The sequence below is a fragment of the Primulina tabacum genome, chromosome 17, assembly GCF_025594145.1.
Source record: "Primulina tabacum isolate GXHZ01 chromosome 17, ASM2559414v2, whole genome shotgun sequence".
NCBI classification, from domain to species: Eukaryota; Viridiplantae; Streptophyta; class Magnoliopsida; order Lamiales; family Gesneriaceae; genus Primulina; species Primulina tabacum.
In genome coordinates this window covers 5,626,968-5,646,335 of record NC_134566.1, presented here as the reverse complement: position 1 = coordinate 5,646,335, position 19,368 = coordinate 5,626,968, and the positions used below count along the sequence as shown (strand labels likewise).

The 19,368-nt window shown below is 36.4% G+C and overlaps 2 protein-coding genes and 1 pseudogene across 2 annotated transcripts; 2 read left to right on the top strand and 1 right to left on the bottom strand.

Annotated features, from left to right (window-relative positions):
• Positions 1-206: 206 nt before the first annotated feature.
• LOC142530441 (uncharacterized) lies at positions 207-1,758 on the bottom strand (annotated as a pseudogene).
• A 1,729-nt stretch (positions 1,759-3,487) lies between these two features.
• Positions 3,488-11,636, top strand: LOC142531918 (uncharacterized protein At2g34460, chloroplastic). Its single transcript, XM_075638188.1, has 9 exons — positions 3,488-3,853; positions 9,290-9,402; positions 9,893-9,946; positions 10,068-10,152; positions 10,550-10,655; positions 10,758-10,844; positions 10,935-11,032; positions 11,125-11,234; positions 11,442-11,636. The coding sequence occupies exons 1-9, from the start codon at positions 3,559-3,561 to the stop codon at positions 11,520-11,522; spliced, it is 1,029 nt and encodes a 342-aa protein (XP_075494303.1). The 5' UTR covers positions 3,488-3,558; the 3' UTR covers positions 11,523-11,636.
• A 592-nt stretch (positions 11,637-12,228) lies between these two features.
• LOC142531326 (uncharacterized) lies at positions 12,229-18,312 on the top strand. The gene is made up of 8 exons (XM_075637421.1): positions 12,229-12,423; positions 13,036-13,143; positions 13,223-13,870; positions 14,642-14,721; positions 16,538-17,062; positions 17,144-17,230; positions 17,320-17,414; positions 17,898-18,312. Exons 1-8 carry the CDS (start codon positions 12,414-12,416, stop codon positions 17,968-17,970), a joined length of 1,626 nt encoding a protein of 541 aa, XP_075493536.1. The 5' UTR covers positions 12,229-12,413; the 3' UTR covers positions 17,971-18,312.
• Positions 18,313-19,368: the final 1,056 nt, after the last annotated feature.

Here is a 19,368-nt window from a genome sequence, read left to right as displayed (position 1 = left end):
ATTAATGTTAATATTAGTATTATAATTATAATTTTACTATTATTAATAGTTAAATTTATTTATTTGATTCTTATATATATTAACTCTAATATTTATAATACGAATTAATACAAATGCTTCATTATTAAAATTGACATAATTTTAAAACAGATAATTTATTTTTAGAACTTAATATGAATCCAAATTCAAACATCTGAATAACTATATTACTCCCACAAATGATCAATTAAAGCATTTCGTAGTGCATAATGAGCATCTTTGTCTTTTATCTTTTTATATCGAGCGAAAAGTTCTTGAAATCTGATATTCTCATCGACAACCATTTCTACATCCGGAGTTGGTGCTTCTCTCATATCTTCAATGGGTGCGCTAAGGTCACGTTCATCTTTGATAATCATATTGTGCATTATAATATATGTTGTCATTATATCATGTAAATGATGTTTCTTCCAAGCACGTGCTGGAGATGCCACAATCGCAAATCGAGATTGGAGAACACCAAATGCACGCTCCACGTCTTTTCTACAGGACTCTTGTTTCATTGCAAAATATTTCTTTTTTGGACCGTGTGGATCGTGGATAGATTGTACAATAGTTGACCATTTTGGAGAAATATCATCAGCCAAGTAATATCCTCTATCATATTCTTTTCCTCCAATTGTATAATGAGCTCGAGGGGCAATACCTTGTGCGATGTTGGAAAATAGATTGGACGATCCCAAAACATTTATGTCATTATTGGATCCGGGCATACCAAAATATGCATGCCATATCCAAATGTCGTAGTCAGCTACTGCTTCTAAAATTATTGTTGGAGAACCACTACGACCTGCATATTGACCCGCCCAAGCCGTTGGACAATTTTTTCACTTCCAATGCAAGCAATCAAGACTTCCCAACATTCCAGGGAATCCGTGTTGTTTACCAATATAAAGTAACCTGGCAACATCATTGGCAGTAAGAGATCTCAAGTATCGCTCAGCAAAAACTTCCACCACGGCTCGACAAAAGCGTTGCATTTATTGAATTGCAGTGGACTCTCCAATTTTGATATATTCATCCATAGCATCCGCGGGTAATGCATAAGCTAAAATTCGCAAAACAGCAGTTGTTTTTTGAATAGTCGATAGCCCGAGACGCCCCACACTATCACTTCTTTGTGTGAAGTAAATATCATGATTCTTTACTTCATCAACTATACGAAGAAAAAGATTTCGAGACATTCGAAATCTCCATCGGAACAATGCTTCGTTATATCTTGGGTTATCGGCAAAGTAATCATTGAACAGATTACGGTCGGCAATTTCCCGATCACGGTGAATTACTATATGACCTGGTATTGAACCTCCGTGTGTGACTTCTTGCTCTTGGTGGATAATGTAGGTAGCAACCAACTGTTGATCTTGTGCTACAATATTCAATATTGCCTTTCGTGTATTATCCAAATTCTCAAAATCATCCATCCAATTAATAGGTGTTTCATCTTCATTATCAGACAATGAAGATGAACTAGAGGATGATGCGTGAAATTGGAAATGAGAATTCATTTTCAAGTTTGTGAGAGCGTAGAATGTGGTGTGAGAATCTAGGATATTTCGTCGCATTATATAATAATTTATCAAAAAATATGACCGTTGGATGAGATTGCCTTATCTACAATCTGTCCGTTGAATTAGATTGTGTTATCTACAACCTCATCAGTATTATGACCGTTGGATGAGATTACATCTAATCTTGCCTGTTGGATGAGATTACAATCTTATCATCATCTTGACCGTTGGATGAGATTGCCTTATCTGGCCGTTGGATTGGATTGTGCTATCTACAACCTTATCAGTATTATGACCGTTGGATGAGATTGCATCTGATCTTGCCCGTTGGATGAGATTACAATCTTATCTTCTTTCTCCTATAAGTAAAATATATCTGATTCATGAGATCATCACAGCTTTAATTTTCATTCCAATCAAATCTTTATTCCAAGCAATTCAATGGCTTCAAATTCTAGAACTGCTTCTTACAATGTCGAACAAGACAAAGTTTTATGTCATGTGTATCTTGATATATCCCAAAATCCTATAATAGGTATCAATTAATCCAAAGATCAGTTTTGGACTCGTATCGAAGAAGCTTACAACATCAGCAAACCAAACAATCTACAAGTACGTAACAAAAGATCATTGCAGTGTCGCATGAGAAATATACTCCGTGAAGTTGGAAAACTAAGGGGATGCATTCGTCAAATTGAAACTCTCCGCCCAAGTGGCGCATCAGAAGAGGATATTGTAAGTATTTCTTATTCAACTATTTATTAAATTACAAGTTTAATTTCTTATAAGATAATAGTTGGATATTTTCGTACAGTTAAATCGAGCAAAAGATTTGTTCATGCAAGATGCTGATTTTAGTAAAGGCTTCAAATATGATCATGTGTGGTATATTATGAAAGATATGGAGAAATTCTCGAGTTACATCAATCCAATGAGCGCACCAGCAAGAATGCATGTCACAAGTTTTGACTCGTCACAGTCAGGTAGCCAGACACCAAATACTCTAATATCAGGTTCTCCTGGATTACCTCCATTTTCAATTAATTTAAGTAGTGATTAAAATGCAGGCGACACTTCATCCTAGCGACCTTTTGGTGTTAAAAAATCTAAACTAAAGAAAAAAAGGGACGACAATGTGTTGGAATTGATATCTACAATGAATGAAAGGCATCGCGATCTTATAAATGTATTACAAAAAGGATCCACTGAACTTCAACAAAGTTATGAGATGAAACTCCTAGCATTGCAAAATGAGCAGCTCAAATTAGCAAATAAACAAAAAAAAAATTGAAATTAGACAACAACAAATAGCATTAGCAACCCTTCAAGAGGAGAATAAAGTTTTGTACATGGTTTTAAGCACGATAGGTGATCCTAAAATGCGCGAAATTGTTCGAAAGCAACGAGCCAAAATTTTGAAAAAAAGAAATGAAGAACATGGACAACACGAAAACCTCAACTTTTGTTTTTATATATATAGCTGGTTGCTCCTCTTCTTTATGGTTTTGGCCGACTTTTCAAAATTTACACTTCGTCACTGAAAGAGTCATGATATTGTTTGATCGTCTACTCCTTAATTACTTGAATGGAAAAAAATGGTTTACGGTTATTAATGGGAATACAAAAAAAAAAATGAATGCACTGCAAACAAAGAGAAATGAATTATATGATAATGAAAGAGGCTATAAGAACAATACAAATGAATATAATAATAAACTAGAAAGCTCAAACAAAGAATTTTGTTTAGAGATTGATGTTTGATATTGAGAATTTTTAAGAATTTTACCCTTAAATTTATTTCCAAAAGGTCAATAAATAAATAAAATAGCATGTAATACAAGTTGTATTAAGAAGATTATTTTTTTTAAAAAAAAATTTGTTGATCAATTTGGTATTGTTATTATTATTATTTTGAAAAATAAATCACCACCACACACATTTCTCCCACCGCCTTCAACACACTGCACGCACCACGTCTGGTGTTCATTGAGCTTACTCTCTCTCGCACATGGCGTCCAAATTTTCACTAGCTCCCGCCACTGATCTTCCGATATCTAGAGTGCCACTACCCAAATACCCCCATCCAGTCCCTTTATTCCCTTTTCTGCCCCTGAATTCTCATTCTTTCCATTGTTATTACAGAACAAGAAAAGTGGAATCATCGTATCTGTGGTGCTCAAATGCTGCAAGTGAAAAAGTTGGGGAAACTTTGACGATAGACTCGATTCAGGATTTTGAAGATGCCCCTTTACAGCCCTCGAGGTCTAAGCTGGTTCTTGTGATTGGTGGCACCGGTGGCGTTGGTATTTTCCTTATTTCCACTCTGTATTTTTCACATGTACACGCACACACCCAGCCGCATATGTGCATACATATGTTTATATGCAGAAACCGACTCGATACTTTTGATGAGTAGTATCAAATATATTAAGTTAATAGTTAGTTAGATAGTTAGATTACAGTTAATTGATTGTAAACACATTAGATAAATAGGGATGCTTGTAAACAACAATTCTTCTTCAGCTGATTCTTTACAATCAAATAATGCACATTGATGCAAGCTTCATATCCTCATGTAATATGGTATCAGAGCATGAACTTCCGCACAAATTCATCGATTGAGATTGGCGCATTGATTTCTGGTACTTTTGTCTCGATTTTCTTTCTTCTTTTTCGCCTGGTAATTTTGAATTGAAGGATCCATGGCTCCTGGAAATTCATCCGAGGCTTCTCGCTCAATTGGTCAGTCTGCCATTGACGATCCCCTGAGCCCATATTTCTTGCATCACTCAGATAATCCAGGTCTCACCTTGGTATCACAGTCACTTACGGGAGACAACTATTCATCCTGGAGCAGAGCCATGAAAATTGCGCTTTCTGTCAAGAACAAGTTCGGTTTTGTTGACGGAACGATCATCAAACCGTCGGAGGCAGATTCAAATCTTCTGAATTTTTGGACTCGAAACAATAACATAGTAATTTCTTGGATCTTGAATTTTGTATCCAAAGACATTTCCGCAAGCGTTTTGTTCTCTGAGTCTGCGGCTAACATCTGGGAAGATCTCAAATAATGATTTCAACAAAGCAACGGGCCCAGAATATTCCAATTGCGACGTGATCTAATCAACTTGCGTCAAGAACAGCAATCTGTGAGCGTATATTTTACGAAACTTAAAGCTCTTTGGGAAGAATTGAATAATTTCCGTTCAATGTGTGGCTGTGGTCGATGCACTTGTGAGGGGGTTAAGAAGATGGACGCACACTTTCAGATGGATTATGTCATGACCTTTCTTATGGGTCTCAATGATTCTTTTGCCCAAATTCGAAGTCAAGTTCTGTTACTTGACCCACTGCCCCCTATCAATCGTGTTTTCTCGTTGGTAGTTCAAGAAGAACGTCAAAGAGCAATTGGGTCCCAACTTCCAGCACATAACTCTCCAGGAAACATGGCATTTACACCAGGCAACATGGCATGTGCATTGAGGACTGATCAGTCACAAAAACAAGCTCATGTGCGAGGGCCAACAAGATTTCCCCGAGAACGACCTTTTTGCACTAAATGCAATGTCCATGGGCATACAGTAGAGACATGTTATAAGATTCATGGGTATCCCCCAGAGTTTAAGTCTCGTGGAAACAACATCACTAGACCAAATATGGTCATTGCAAATCAGATTTCTGGATCACATGATTCATCGGGTAATAATAATGTCAATGTTGAGTCATCTCAGAATCTATTCCACAATTTTAATACCGATCAATTGAACTAGTTAAAGATAATGTTTGATAAACATCTTTCTTCTATTGACAAACACACTGGGCATGAGACTGGATCAAATAATGCTCACACCACAAGTATGTGTTTATCTACATATACTTCGACTGATTTGTCTTCTCCTTCGTATTGGGTTGTTGATTCTGGTGCATCAAGACACATTTGTTCCAATGCACGTTTGTTTACATCGCTTCAACCAGTTATTGGGTCCACAGTTACTTTGCCTAATCACACAACGATCGAAGTTAAGTTCTATGGCGACATTAGAATTGGTGATTCCTTAATTCTTGAGGATGTTTTGTTTATACCGAGCTTCAAGTTTAATCTATTATCTGTCAGTTCTCTTCTTACTACTGCCAAGTCAATGATCAGTTTTTATCATAACTCGTTCGTCATTCAGGAGGAAATGACGAGGAAGACGATTGGCAAGGGTAAGAAAATAAACGGGCTCTATGTTCTTGACACAAGTTCAGGCATTCACAAGGCTTCTGTCAATCAGATATCGATGGAAACATGGCATAGTCGCCTCGGACACCCATCTGCTATAGTCTTGGATGCTCTAAAGGATCGCTTACACTGCAGTACACACAATTCTGATAAGTGTAAAACTTGCTTCATTTGTCCATTAGCTAAACAAAAAAGACTACCTTTTGTATCTCACAATAATATGTCTGCTTCTCCTTTCGATCTTGTGCATTGTGATATATGGGGGCCATACCATGTTTCAACACAAAATAACCAACGTTATTTCTTAACGTTGGTAGATGATTGTACACGATTTACGTGGGTGTTTCTACTTCAACACAAGTCAGATGCACATAAGTTTGTGTCAAAGTTTTGCATTATGATTGAAACTCAATTCCTCAAGAAAATCAAAGCTTTTCGAACTGACAACGCAAAAGAGCTTGCATTCACAGAATTATTCCTTGAAAGGGGAATAATGCATCAGCTCTCGTGTGTGCAAACACCACAACAAAACTCAGTAGTAGAAAGGAAGCATCAGCATCTTCTTAATGTTGCTAGAGCTCTGTTCTTTCAATCGCATGTGCCTGCTAAGTTTTGGGGAGAATGTATATTGACAGCCACTTTCTTGATTAATCGAATACCATCTCCCACAACTCAAAAGAAGGCACCTTATGAACTCTTACACCAGAAACCATTTGACTACTCTTCATTGCGCACATTCGGCTGCCTCGCATTTGCTTCTACTCTTGCTGCCAATCGTGACAAGCTGTCACCCCGTGCTCGTGCTTGCGTTTTCCTGGGTTATCCTCCAGGTATTAAAGGTTATAGAATGCTTGACATCCAGAGCCAAGAAGTTTTTGTGTCTCGGGACGTCATATTTCATGAAGGCACATTCCCATTTATGTCAATTAATTCGCCTGTCAACATTGATCCATTTCCAAGTATGGTTCTGCCATTGTCATTGGACTCACCAAACATAGACACCACCAACCCAACATCAGTTGAGGCTCCACAATTAACTGATTCAAGCACCGATTCTTCTTCACATCTTCGTGCTCCTGATCAACCAGTAATGGTACCTCATCGAACATCATGCAGACATACACAACCTCCCTCGTATCTTCGTGATTATCATTGCAACTTAATGAAGTTGAATAATCCTTTGCACTCTAAATCATCATATCCTTTGAGCTCTTATATTTCTTATGATTCACTGTCTCATCCATATCGCCACATGATACTCAATGTCTCTTCACAGTTTGAACCACAATATTTTCATCAAGCTGTCAATCTTCCCCAGTGGCAAGAAGCGATGCAGGATGAGCTAGACGCTATGGAAGCTAACAAAACATGGTCAGTTGTTCCACTACCTCCGGGGAAACATTCCATCGGATGTCGATGGGTTTACAAGATTAAATATGCATCAAATGGCTCGGTGGAAAGATACAAAGCCCGCCTTGTAGCCAAGGGGTTCACTCAACAGGAGGGTGTGGATTTCTTTGAAACATTTTCACCCGTGGCCAAGTTAGCCACTGTCAAAGTTTTATTAGCATTAGCAGCAAGTCAAAATTGGAACCTTGGTCAATTGGACGTGAACAATGCCTTTCTCAATGGCGATCTACCGGAGGAAGTCTTTATGGATTTACCTCTTGGATACCACCACACAAGTTCCACATAGCAATTCATCCCAGAAACTTGTGTGCAAACTTCATAAATCGATCTATGGCCTTCGTCAAGCTTCTAGGCAGTGGTATACCAAGTTTTCCCAACATTACTTAAATCCGGATTTGCCCAATCCCAATCTGATCATACGCTGTTCACAAAAGGAGCAGGACCCTCTTTCATTGCCTTGCTTGTATATGTGGACGATATTATTATTGCAGGGCCATCTCCGCATCTTATACAATCCTTAAAAACATTCCTTCAAGGACAGTTCAAACTCAAAGATTTAGGTTCCGTTAAATACTTTCTTGGTCTAGAAATAGCAAGGTCACAACAAGGTATTTGTCTCTCCCAGCAACACTATACTCTGAAGCTATTGGAGGATACCGGATTTCTCGCCAGTAAACCGGTTTCAACACCAATGGAACACGCATCTGCCTAAACAATACTGATGGTGAGCTGCTGGAGGACATCTCACAATATCGTCGTCTAATTGGACGACTTCTTTACCTCACAATATCGCGTCCGGACATTACGTTTGCCGTCCACAAACTTAGTCAGTATGTATCTCATCCCCGTACAACACATCTACAGGCTGTGCAACACATTTTGCGTTATCTCAAATCAGCTCCTGGCCAAGGGATATTCTTCTCTGCATCATCGTCCACCCAATTGCGAGCATTCTCCGACGCTGATTGGGCCTCTTGTTCTGATACAAGAAAGTCTGCGACAGGCTATTGTGTTTTCCTGGGTGATTCCTTGATATCTTGGAAGGCAAAGAAGCAAGCCACCATATCCAGATCATCTACTGAAGCCGAGTATCGAGCTTTGGCCAGCACCACCAGTGAAATTTTATGGCTCATTCACCTACTGCGTGACTTCCATATATCGCCAACTTCTCTAGCAACCTTGTTTTGCGATAATCAATCAGCAATTCATATTGCCACTAATCCCGTTTTCCATGAAAGGACCAAGCACATCGAAATAGATTGCCACTTCGTTCGTGGACGAGTCCTAGATGGCTCTATCAAGCTACTACCTGTTCGTTCTAACTCCCAACTTGCAGACATGTTCACAAAACCACTACCATCTACTACCCTATCGACTTTACTTTCCAAGATGTCTATTAAAAACATTTATAGTACATCTTGAGGGGGGTATATCAAATATATTAAGTTAATAGTTAGTTAGATAGTTAGATGACAGTTAATTGATTGTAAACACATTAGATAAATAGGGATGCTTGTAAACAACAATTCTTCTTCAGCTGATTCTTTACGATCAAATAATGCACATTGATGCAAGCTTCATATCCTCATGTAATAAGTAGCATTAATTTATTTTAGGCTGGCGACGCTTTGATATTTGGGAAAAAAAGTTATTAATGAAAAAAATTTGTTCTCATGTGAATCTGCAACCTACTGGTGGCCTTGTATACATGTAATTTTTCGTAGACGAACAGTAACAGCGTGTCTATTTAGCTTGTTAAAATAAAGAATTTGACTTTGACTCGTGTACTTCCGAGGAACATATCCATGCTATCTTGTAGAGTAGAGGAAATCCCAAAATCACTTTTTAATGGGGGATGGGCAACATTTCATCAAGAATCTTTTGGAACCAATTACTATTTGAGGCCTTTATGCATCGATACTAGTCTCTTTGAGTCGACTTTTCATGGAGAGGTGTAGTTTGAAGACAACTCTTTAAACAATGCTCCTCCTATCAATTTATGGGATAAAAGACTCAGAACAAGTCCTTTGAATTTCATTCTTGTGAGCCTATTTTTAGAAACTCGTTTTTTATTCTGCACTAAGTTGATTATATATCTCCTGTATAGGACAATTGGTTGTAGCATCATTTCTCAATCGGAAAATCAAGTTACGCCTTTTACTCCGAAATCCAGAGAAGGCCACCACACTATTTGGCAAACAGGACGAGGAAATATTACAGGTTTTTTATTTTCTTATCTGAAATATGGACTAATTGACAGTAGAAGAATTTTAAGAAATACACGATGTACTGCTTTTCAATATTCAACACGAGCTACTGATTGAGGTTTACAACTTCTATTATATACATATATTGAGAGGATTTAATGTGAGATAAATGTAGAAACTAAGATTACAATCCCTTAATTTTAAAACTATGACAGATCATCTCTTTTGATAATGAAGCAGATGTACTCCAATCAATCATCTATCCCATTGATATGATTATTCTTTCCTTCTTCATTGCTTTTGATCATGGTATCATTTTTATTTTCATAAGAGAGATCATCATCTTGCTCTAATTGTGGAGCTGAATGTGTATGAATACTAATAACAATATTAGCTGTTCATTGTTTTGTTTTCAATCAAATTTGGCATACCAAAAAATTAATTATATCGTTTTCCAACTTCATGGTGTCCTTGTTCTAAACGAAAATTTCTTAACTTTTCAGGTATGGAAAGGTGATACTAGGAATCCAGAGGATTTAGTTCCCTCTATGTTTGAGGTTCGTGGATCACTGTCTGCTTTAGATCTCCGTTCTTGCTTTGTTTGCGAATAAATGTTAAATGGACCTGTTTTCTAGCACTCAGCGTAAGTAATAAATCTTGGAAAATGTTGTGTTACAGGGCGTCACACATGTTATATGTTGCACTGGAACGACAGCCTTTCCAACTAGGAGGTGGGATGGAGATAATACACCTGAAAGAGTCGGTCAGAATTCCGTTAATGGATTGCAATTTCTTGCTCATTGTGCTATTTTCCACCATATAAAATTTAAATTGCAGTGTTCCTTAGAATGTGAATAGGCCAAACTAAACTGTAGAATTAGGATTTACAATAACTTTTACTTTAGTCCTTAAACATTGGAGGTACTCTTAGATAATACTCCTAGGTAAGAGAAGGCACTAAGCGGAAAATTGGTTGGTTCGGAAATAGTTAAACACTTCAATTTTGGCAAAACTTGTATCATTAGTATCACTGTTACAGATGAATATGTCCTCGAACTTGGTATTTCTCCTTAAAATCGGCCTTCATTATTTTTTATTCCGTGTCCATATACTTTTCATGATAATGCCTTATTTGAAGCACTTATGTTTTGCCTCTGTAGACTGGGAAGGTGTGAGAAACCTAGTGCTGTCTTTGCCTTCGTCATTGGAAAGAATTGTTCTTGTTTCTTCGATTGGAGTCACCAAGTATAACGAACTTCCCTGGAGGTGTGGCATGCTTCCATCTGTTCTAGCACACACCCTTCTGTGATTGGTAACTTACAATATTGGCCCATGCCTCAGTAATATTGTATTTGTCTTATGCCATAGCATCATGAACCTTTTTGGTGTCCTAAAGTACAAGAAAATGGGGGAGGATTTTGTTCGAAATTCTGGCCTCCCATTCACAATAATCAGGTATCCGGAGTTCTGGACACACTTCTATTCTTAGTCTTGTACATCTTGGTGCATCTCTGTTGGTTTAAATATCTGTTTTCCTTGTACCAGGGCGGGCCGGTTAACAGATGGACCTTACACATCTTACGATCTCAATACTCTACTACAGGCTACAGTTGGGGAACGGCGTGCAGTAGTCATAGATCAAGGTAGAGCTGGAGCGTAATGAAATGAATCCAAGAAAATTTGACAGCTTGAGTTTGCTTGGTGTTAACTTGACAATTTTTTCATCGTATCTCAGGTGATAAACTTGTTGGAGAGGTTAGTAGACTAGTAATTGCAGAAGCTTGCGTGCAGGCGCTCGACATAGATTTCACAGCAGGCCAGATCTACGAAATTAACTCTGTCCAGGTATGCATTTAAGATTTAATATTCAACCAGTTTCTATCACGCTGTGCTGTTTGGCTCCACACGATCCGAAAATAGATGCAAGAAATGCATTTGAAGGTGCACCATTAGAGGATATGAGATTTAAGTTAGTTACAAAAAGTTCAATTCTTGGAGCCTTTCTGTGGTTTAATCTGATCATAAATGGCAAAATCAATATACTATTTGCAGGGGGAAGGCCCAGGAAGTGATCCACAAAAGTGGCGGAAGCTGTTTAAATCTGCCGAGAAGGGAACAAAACATGCAGTCTGATTCTTGTAAATAAGTTTTATGTACATACATCACTATTTATATGTACATAAACAGCCACCCACCCGCCCACCCATTGCGTAGGCGGTATTTTTTTTACATAAATATATACATCAATAATTCTTCTATGTCGGATTCAAAATCAAAATTAATGACATAATCTTGATATTTATTCGATATAAATTGATTGAAAATATGTCAAACAAATTTTTTTTAAAATTTTAAAAATCTACAATTTTATATATTAAATTTGACTGTCGCCTAGACGGATTTTGAGTTGTCTCAGCAAAATTTGGAGGGTGAAACCGTTCAGTGCCTAGTTGCTTAAGACAAAGTTTTTTAAAATATTATATATATAAATATATACATATATATATATATATAATATATAGAAGTAGAAAAATATGTAGAGCAACGTTGGGTTGATGCTCTTGTCACGATTCCTTTAATAAATATATTTAGTTTTCAAAGTTTTTATTTAATGAATATATTTGATTTAAAAATTAAATTTTTGAACCCGATTCAAATTTCGAGTGATTTTCCAGGAATGTGAAAATCTCCATGTGTAAGAGGTTTATATGATGAGAATTCAACAAAAACGATCGTGAAAATCTATATATACAGTTGCTTGTAGTGGACGATTTGAAACACACAATCATCAAATTATAAATACATATATAATATTACAAAATGATACCCAGAAGAAATACGAATCTGTACTCCAAAAGAAATAATAAAACCCACAAAGATTCCTTTCTTTTTATCTGTCCAGAATTTCTTGAATTCTCCGCCAAGTGGGGTTGGTCCGAAACGTTGATGGGTCAGTAGCGAAGCAGGAGTACAACGTATAAACACAAAAACATTGGGAAATTTCTGCGCCATAAGAACCTCAATATGGAAGAAGGTAGCTTTTTTATTTGTAGTTTTTTTTTTATATTAGATCGTGATTGGCTTTTGATGTTAGATTTACTTGGTGGATTAGACGCCTGAATGTTTTCGGGTAATCGTGATTTTAGGTTTTGTTTTTCGTGTTTATGTTTTCTGCTGCATTGTTGTGAGAACTAATTTTTTACCTTGGTTTGGATTCTGGTTCCTGGAGTTTCTGTTTTGGTGTCAAAATTATCTCTTTTTGGCTTCAACTGGTTTTTACTTTAATGTTCTGTAGACATAATTATTTGCGTTAGTGTTGCAAGGTTTTATACTCTGATCTTTGGTTTTCTTTGGTTCATGTGACTGATATCATTCAGGTGGTAACATCGGGAATCATGTATACTTAGAGGATCAGTTTGTTTTAATTAAACAGAAGAATGGTGTATTATTTGTGCGTTTTATTGTTGTGGAAAACAAATGATGAATAAGAAAGATAAATTATAAGATGATGATATGTGTTAAAAAATTTTTTCCATATGATGAGTAAGACCAGATAAATTATAAGATGGTAAGTCATTCATTTTTTGGGCTTCTTGTGATCGATCACTTTGGGGTTATAGCTATCATTTACTTTTCAATGTCTTAGAATCATGTGAGGTAAATTCTGAAGATGATAAAACCCTTCCGGACAAGAACAAGAAGAGGATAGTCAAGACACGTGCTCAGGTTGAAGCATTGGAGAAATTTTATAATGGTAAACTTGCTCATTTAAATCTTCCTGTTTCTGTGTGCATCTCTGACGTGATTGTGAAGAAAGTATTTTTTTCCCACAGAACATAAATATCCTCCAGAACCCATGAAAATACAACTTGCAGAGTCTATAGGTTTGACAGAAAAACAAGTGTCTGGGTGGTTTTGCCACCGGAGGTTGAAGGACAAGAGATTGCTGAATGCGGAAACTTGTGTAATTGGAAGACAAGACCGTTCAAGTGGAGTTATACAGGATCGAGGTAGTGGACTTCGGCAGGATTCCTGTGGCAGCACAAAACAGGGCGATGATAGGAATTTTGATACCAGAGAAGTTGAAAGTGGAAGATTAAATCTCCAAGAAATTTCCACAGCAGACTTCACACGTGAATGTGGTAGTCAGTATATGGGAAACAACATTCCGGTGAATGATTCAACTTCAGGAAGTAGTTCTTCATTACCTAACATGTCTTCCCATTGCAATGAGAAGCCTTTGGATTTGGCAATTTCAAGATATCTAATACCAAAGTTTCCAGTGGAAGTGAAGGGTGTAAAAGCTAGGTCTGGTCCATCAGGTTACTTAAAAGTGAAGGGTCAAGTTGAGAATTCTGCCATAACAGCTGTTAAAATGCAACTAGGGAGGCATTATCGGGAGGATGGCCCACCACTTGGTGTTGAATTTGATCCACTTCCGCCTGGTGCATTTGAGCCCCCAATGCAGAATCCAATTGATGGTAAGTTAGAACAGTTGATAATTATAAATTGTCAATATGTGCATCGTTTTCTTTAGCTCTGCAATTTTAAACCATGTCAGTGTTTTATTCTGTGAACCCCCTGAAATATGTTATTTGCTTTAATTTAGTGTGTTTAGAATCGTCTGAAACCATTTCATATAAAGAGCTGATTTAGGATTCATGATAAACTTCAATTTTTTCTTGACTTTGGTAACTATTAATGTTAAAGATTTCATATGATGCGTAGCAGATAAAATATTTGCAGGAGTGTTCTATTTCCTAAAAGAAATAGATATTGTTTATCTACTGTGGAATTCTAAAATGCTGTTATCTGATCAGTGTTTGTAATATTGGGATGGAGCTCACAGACGCTAACTTCCTTATACGCCACTTGTGAGATTATATTTCACTGTGTAAATCTTGATTTCATTTTCGAGATACTACTGTCAGACATCGGTCTAGCCATTTTCCTGAAATTTGATTGTCACAATTATCAGCCATACCCATGCCTGGAAGATGTTAGCAATAATGGTCTTAGTTTACTCTATTGACATGTTGATCCTGAACTGCAACTGTCAGCAGTTAGGGAACTATGGTGAATATAATTTCATCTCGTGTTACTTCTCACTTGGCAATATGATATGTTCTCAATTTGTGGTATTTACCTGATTCCTTTTACAATACATGGCGATTCTTCACTTTATCTGAGCTGTTAGGATGCCACTCAGCAGTTTTTTCTGACTTCTCTTTCCTAATGTGAATATTTTTCAGAACCTTACGACTCTGGAGAACCTATTGTTCCTGCTTCTCCCAATGTTTCAAAGATCTGCCAGTACCCCACATTTGACAAGGTGAGTTAATTTTGTGACTTTTTCTTAAAGAACTAACTATTGCTTGTTGGAGTACTTTCAGGCTTATTAATTTGTTAAAATACCGAGTCAATTTTGTGACTTTTTCTTAAAGAACTAACAATTACTTGGAGTATTTCCAGGCTGATTAAGTTGTTAAAATACAGCAAGTGTTGGAGTTTAAAAATTATTGCTTCAGTTTTTCCTAAGATTATCTAATCTTTAACATATGCTATGACCACTGCAAGCTTAAACTTTATGGATGCATTATTGTTCTGTTGCTTATGATAGGAAAGGCAAAAAACATGGTGCAAGGGTCGATGTCATGGATGACCATATTCTTGAGTAACTAAAACATATTTCTATTTGGATTCTTGTGAGATACACCTAAAATTGATAAGAACTGATTGTTTGACTTTGTTCATGTTTTGCTAATGGACAAGTTATAAATGTTATAACCTGATATTACAGCTATTCTTATCATAGTTTCATTTTATATCTCAAACTACTTTTTTTTGGGGTTTCTGTGAGAAATCCCTTGAGTCTTTATCTGAAAAATATGATATATCTTCGCAATCACACTTCAGAAATTTGGTAATTGCTTTCTTAACAAGTTGTGAAGAGCAGATGAATCTATTTTAAGATCATTGATTAATGTTATAACCTGATATTACAGCTGTTCTTATCATAGTTTCATTTTATATCCCTTGAGTCTTTATCTGAAAAATATGATATATCTTCGCAATCACACTTCAGAAATTTGGTAATTGCTTTCTTAACAAGTTGTGAAGAGCAGATGAATCTATTTTAAGATCATTGATTAATGTTATAACCTGATATTACAGCTATTCTTATCATAGTTTCATTTTATATTCTTGAGTAACTAAAACATATTTCTATTTGGATTCTTGTGAGATACACCTAAAATCAATGTTCTAAAAAGCGGTAGGCGGTAGGTGGGCGGTTACCTACCGCCTAGGGCCTAGGTGACTAGGCGGGGCCTAGGCGGTTTTTTTTAAAGCTTAAATTCATTAAGTGGTTCATGAGTATTATGTTTGTATATGAAATATATATTATTATAAAATTTAAAATTGTAATAATAAATATATATTAATAAATTTTTATATATGAATCATCCACATCAGTTTACTACTTTACTACAACCGTTGTACAATGAAAATTAAATTTGTTCAACATTTTTTCCAACATAATATATTGATATTAAACCTAAACATGTAACTCTTCTATTTCATCTCCATATTTTTTCAATACTTCTTCTGTAGCGGATTTTTAATTGTAAAATCGCCTAGGCGGCTTTCGCGCTAGGCGGCGCCTGGACCGCCTAAGCGGCCGATTAATATGGTAGCGTCTAGAAGTTTCGGGTAGCCTAAAATCGGGGCGGTTTTGGACCGCCCAGCGCCGCCTAGGCGGTCCTAGGCGGGGATTTTTAGAACACTGCCTAAAATTGATAAGAACTGATTGTTTGACTTTGTTCATGTTTTGCTAATGGACAAGTTATTGAAGAACTATAATGTCCCGCAGGAATTAGGCTTTTGATGAGGTCTTGAAGGAATTTTTTCTTTTTGATTATAGTGAAATCTTTGTCGATGTCTCTAACAACTTTTTTTTGGGGTTTCTGTGAGAAATACCTTGAGTCTTTATCTGAAAAATATGATATATCTTCGCAATCACACTTCAGAAATTTGGTAATTGCTTTCTTAACAAGTTGTGAAGAGCAGATGAATCTATTTTAAGATCATTGATTAATGTTATAACCTGATATTACAGCTATTCTTATCATAGTTTCATTTTATCTCAGTCCTATCGGGACGTTGGATACAGCTCGGGCATAACCTCTTATAAGTCAAACATGGATAGAGCTAAAATGACCAACGTGTCTCATACTCCAGACAATAACTTCCAGCAAAAATTTGGGCTACAGACTTTGCTTCCCCATAGTGGTGCTTATTGTCCGAGGAGGAACTTCTCGGTAGAATTGCCCGAAAATTTATCCAAGTATGCAACTGGTTGTGATGATGGAGATGACTGCCAAATAAGGTCAAGACAAGGTATTGAAGTAGTGAGAAAGCGTTCATTGCTGAATAATGGTCATGTACTTCCTTGTAGTGTGAAGTTGGAAGGGGAACCTGCGGAGACTTGGACTCCTAGATCCAGTGGTGTGAGGGTGGAAAGAGAACCTGCAGAGACTTGGACTTGTAAATCCAATGATCACATCGCTAAGATATCTCTGGGAGATGTCAAAAAGGAGCCTTCTTATATGGCCATTAAAGGCAACGATTATCGCCATATATCGGACGGAAGGGGTTCCCGACATATTATTAAGGTGCGATGTTAACTTTGAAGTTTCGATCAAGTACTGCATTTATATACTTTGGTGCTGAAATTCTATACTCCAATCATGTAGGACGGCAAATTTTATGGAGAAAGGAGAATAATGAATGAAAACTATGAGCCAGCTGAAGTCAAGATTCCTTTTAAGAATAAGATGCCTGTAAGTTCGTTTTGTATGCCAACACCAATCTTCAACTTTTTCCCAATCGAGCCATGAGCATTTTTTCCCAACATCTTTTCTTAACACAGGCTCCCAAAAGAATGAGGGGTGAAACATTGCACCAGCAATATCAGCAAAGATCCTTACCAGTTGATAACCGGTCATGGACCTCTCATGTGATGAGGTTTGACCTTATACATTTCCCTGAAATTATTTACGGAATTCCAGTGATCTTGGCTCTATCTTCCTTACATCTCACAATCTACGAGTCTTGGTAGTTGGGTGCACACGAGCCGTATTAAGCTTGAGCAGTAACATACTCGAGCTCAGACTGTTATGTGTTTCAGTTGTTCAAAACGGTTGAAAATTTTAGAATTTTGAAACTGACTAAGCTACAATTCATATCTTCAAAATATCTGTCGGCAAGACAAGTTATGGTTGAACAACTCAAATCTCATAATAATTTTAAAAAAATTTATAAAGTGAATGAAGTATGCCTTCAGATTGACAAGGAATCATTACTCATACTCGAGCTCGATTTATATGTACCAGCTAAATCAAGAAGTTGTAGATAATTATTAGAATTTAAAATGGCAACACATTTGGTACTTCTATAAGTTTTTTTTTTAAATTTGCCTGATGACGATGCACTTATCATATGCTTTAGGTCCAGAGCAGAGATGCCATCTAGTTTCAGTGAAGATGAGGGAAATGCAGAAACAAGTTCTTCGGTGGAGTAGGACGAGGTGTGGATTGTTTACAGTTGGCTCCGATTCAGTGCACTTGTAGCATTTTGTGTAGTTTGTACAGTTGATCAGCATTGTAACTTAGAAGTGTGTAATTATCATCAATCTGTGGTAGTGGCTTTTGGGTATCATCCTTGCATTGTGTCTATGGGATGTTTGTCGTACAGAGGCAGTTTCTTCCAATATTTGTGGTAATCAGAGCACCATGTTTCGAAAGCATTTTCTTCTTAGTTCCTGTAAATGTAATCCCAAGACCCTCGCTTCATTCAGATGGAATTCTTTTCGGAATACTAAAAATTAATGTGAAAACACGAATAAAGATCAGGTTGAGTCCAACTTACTATTAGATTGCGTTTACTTAGTGAGATGTGATCATATGTGGATAAATCATACTGAGACTATTGAACTACTTTTAGAGGATGTGGAATAATGATAGATAAACAATAACATGTTTACTTTGATTGATCGATTTTATGACATTCAACTGACATATTCAGGTGGGTTCATTCTTCCAAATTGGTCGTTGGTCCCTTCATTGTGTTGTTCTTGTCTAGCTTGCTCTCTACCTTGAGGTTGTCCCCGTCCTTGTGCTTGAGTTTGCATGTGCATGAGCTGTGGACTTTGTCCGCTGTGGACTGTGGCTTGTTGTTGCAAGAGGTTACAAAACTCGCCCACTATACGGGACGAACTATCCTCCCCTTCGTTAACCTTTCGCTCAAGAGGCATTTTCTTACAATGCAGCCATTTTTAAAAGCATTTCAAAACATATATGCAACATATCATAAAGGTACTTATCAAGACATATACAACGGAGATGCAGGAACATACATACCGGATTTCAAAAAGCCAGAGGAGTCATATGCTCTTTACTGGTCTGTAGGAATGGAAAATTATGATTATGTGACGAGTTACGAATTTCCCCTCTACTTATAATAAATAATTTTATTTTAAATTCGTATTTGTAACATGATATTGTGATTTTTATTGAGAAATGTAAATTATTATTAATTAACATACAAATTTATTTTAATTCATCGAAAATATTGGGTATATGTATTATTTAATTTAAAAAATATAATAAATAAATTGAAGTTAAAAAATTTCCATGAATAAGAATAAAAGGAAATGAAATGTATTAAAAAAGTATATTAAATTATTTGAATTTCTTTTCATGTTAAGTTTTTAATGAGCTTTTATATATTATTTTTTTCGAAATAAAGGTTATTAATTAATTTTCTTAAGTGAAAAATAGTATTAGTTAAAAATGATTATTTATCACAACTTTTATTTGTGATAAATCAACAAGTGTTAAAGTCTAAATTAGACAAGTATGAATGTGATTTTAAAAGCTGGTACGGACCGTAAAAAAATAGTAAATATGATATTGATAGT

What these genes read in the sequence shown, in the direction of transcription:
- LOC142531326 (XM_075637421.1), top strand. An exon ending in AATGCAGAATCCAATTGATG is followed by an intron (nt 13,871 to 14,641) that starts GTAAGTTAGAAC and finishes AATATTTTTCAG; the next exon opens with AACCTTACGACTCTGGAGAA. An exon ending in TGGACCTCTCATGTGATGAG is followed by an intron (nt 17,415 to 17,897) that starts GTTTGACCTTAT and finishes CATATGCTTTAG; the next exon opens with GTCCAGAGCAGAGATGCCAT.
- LOC142531918 (XM_075638188.1), top strand. Translation starts at nt 3,559, where the DNA reads ATGGCGTCCAAATTTTCACTAGCTCCCGCCACTGATCTTCCGATATCT. An exon ending in AGGACGAGGAAATATTACAG is followed by an intron (nt 9,403 to 9,892) that starts GTTTTTTATTTT and finishes TTAACTTTTCAG; the next exon opens with GTATGGAAAGGTGATACTAG. An exon ending in TATAACGAACTTCCCTGGAG is followed by an intron (nt 10,656 to 10,757) that starts GTGTGGCATGCT and finishes CTTATGCCATAG; the next exon opens with CATCATGAACCTTTTTGGTG.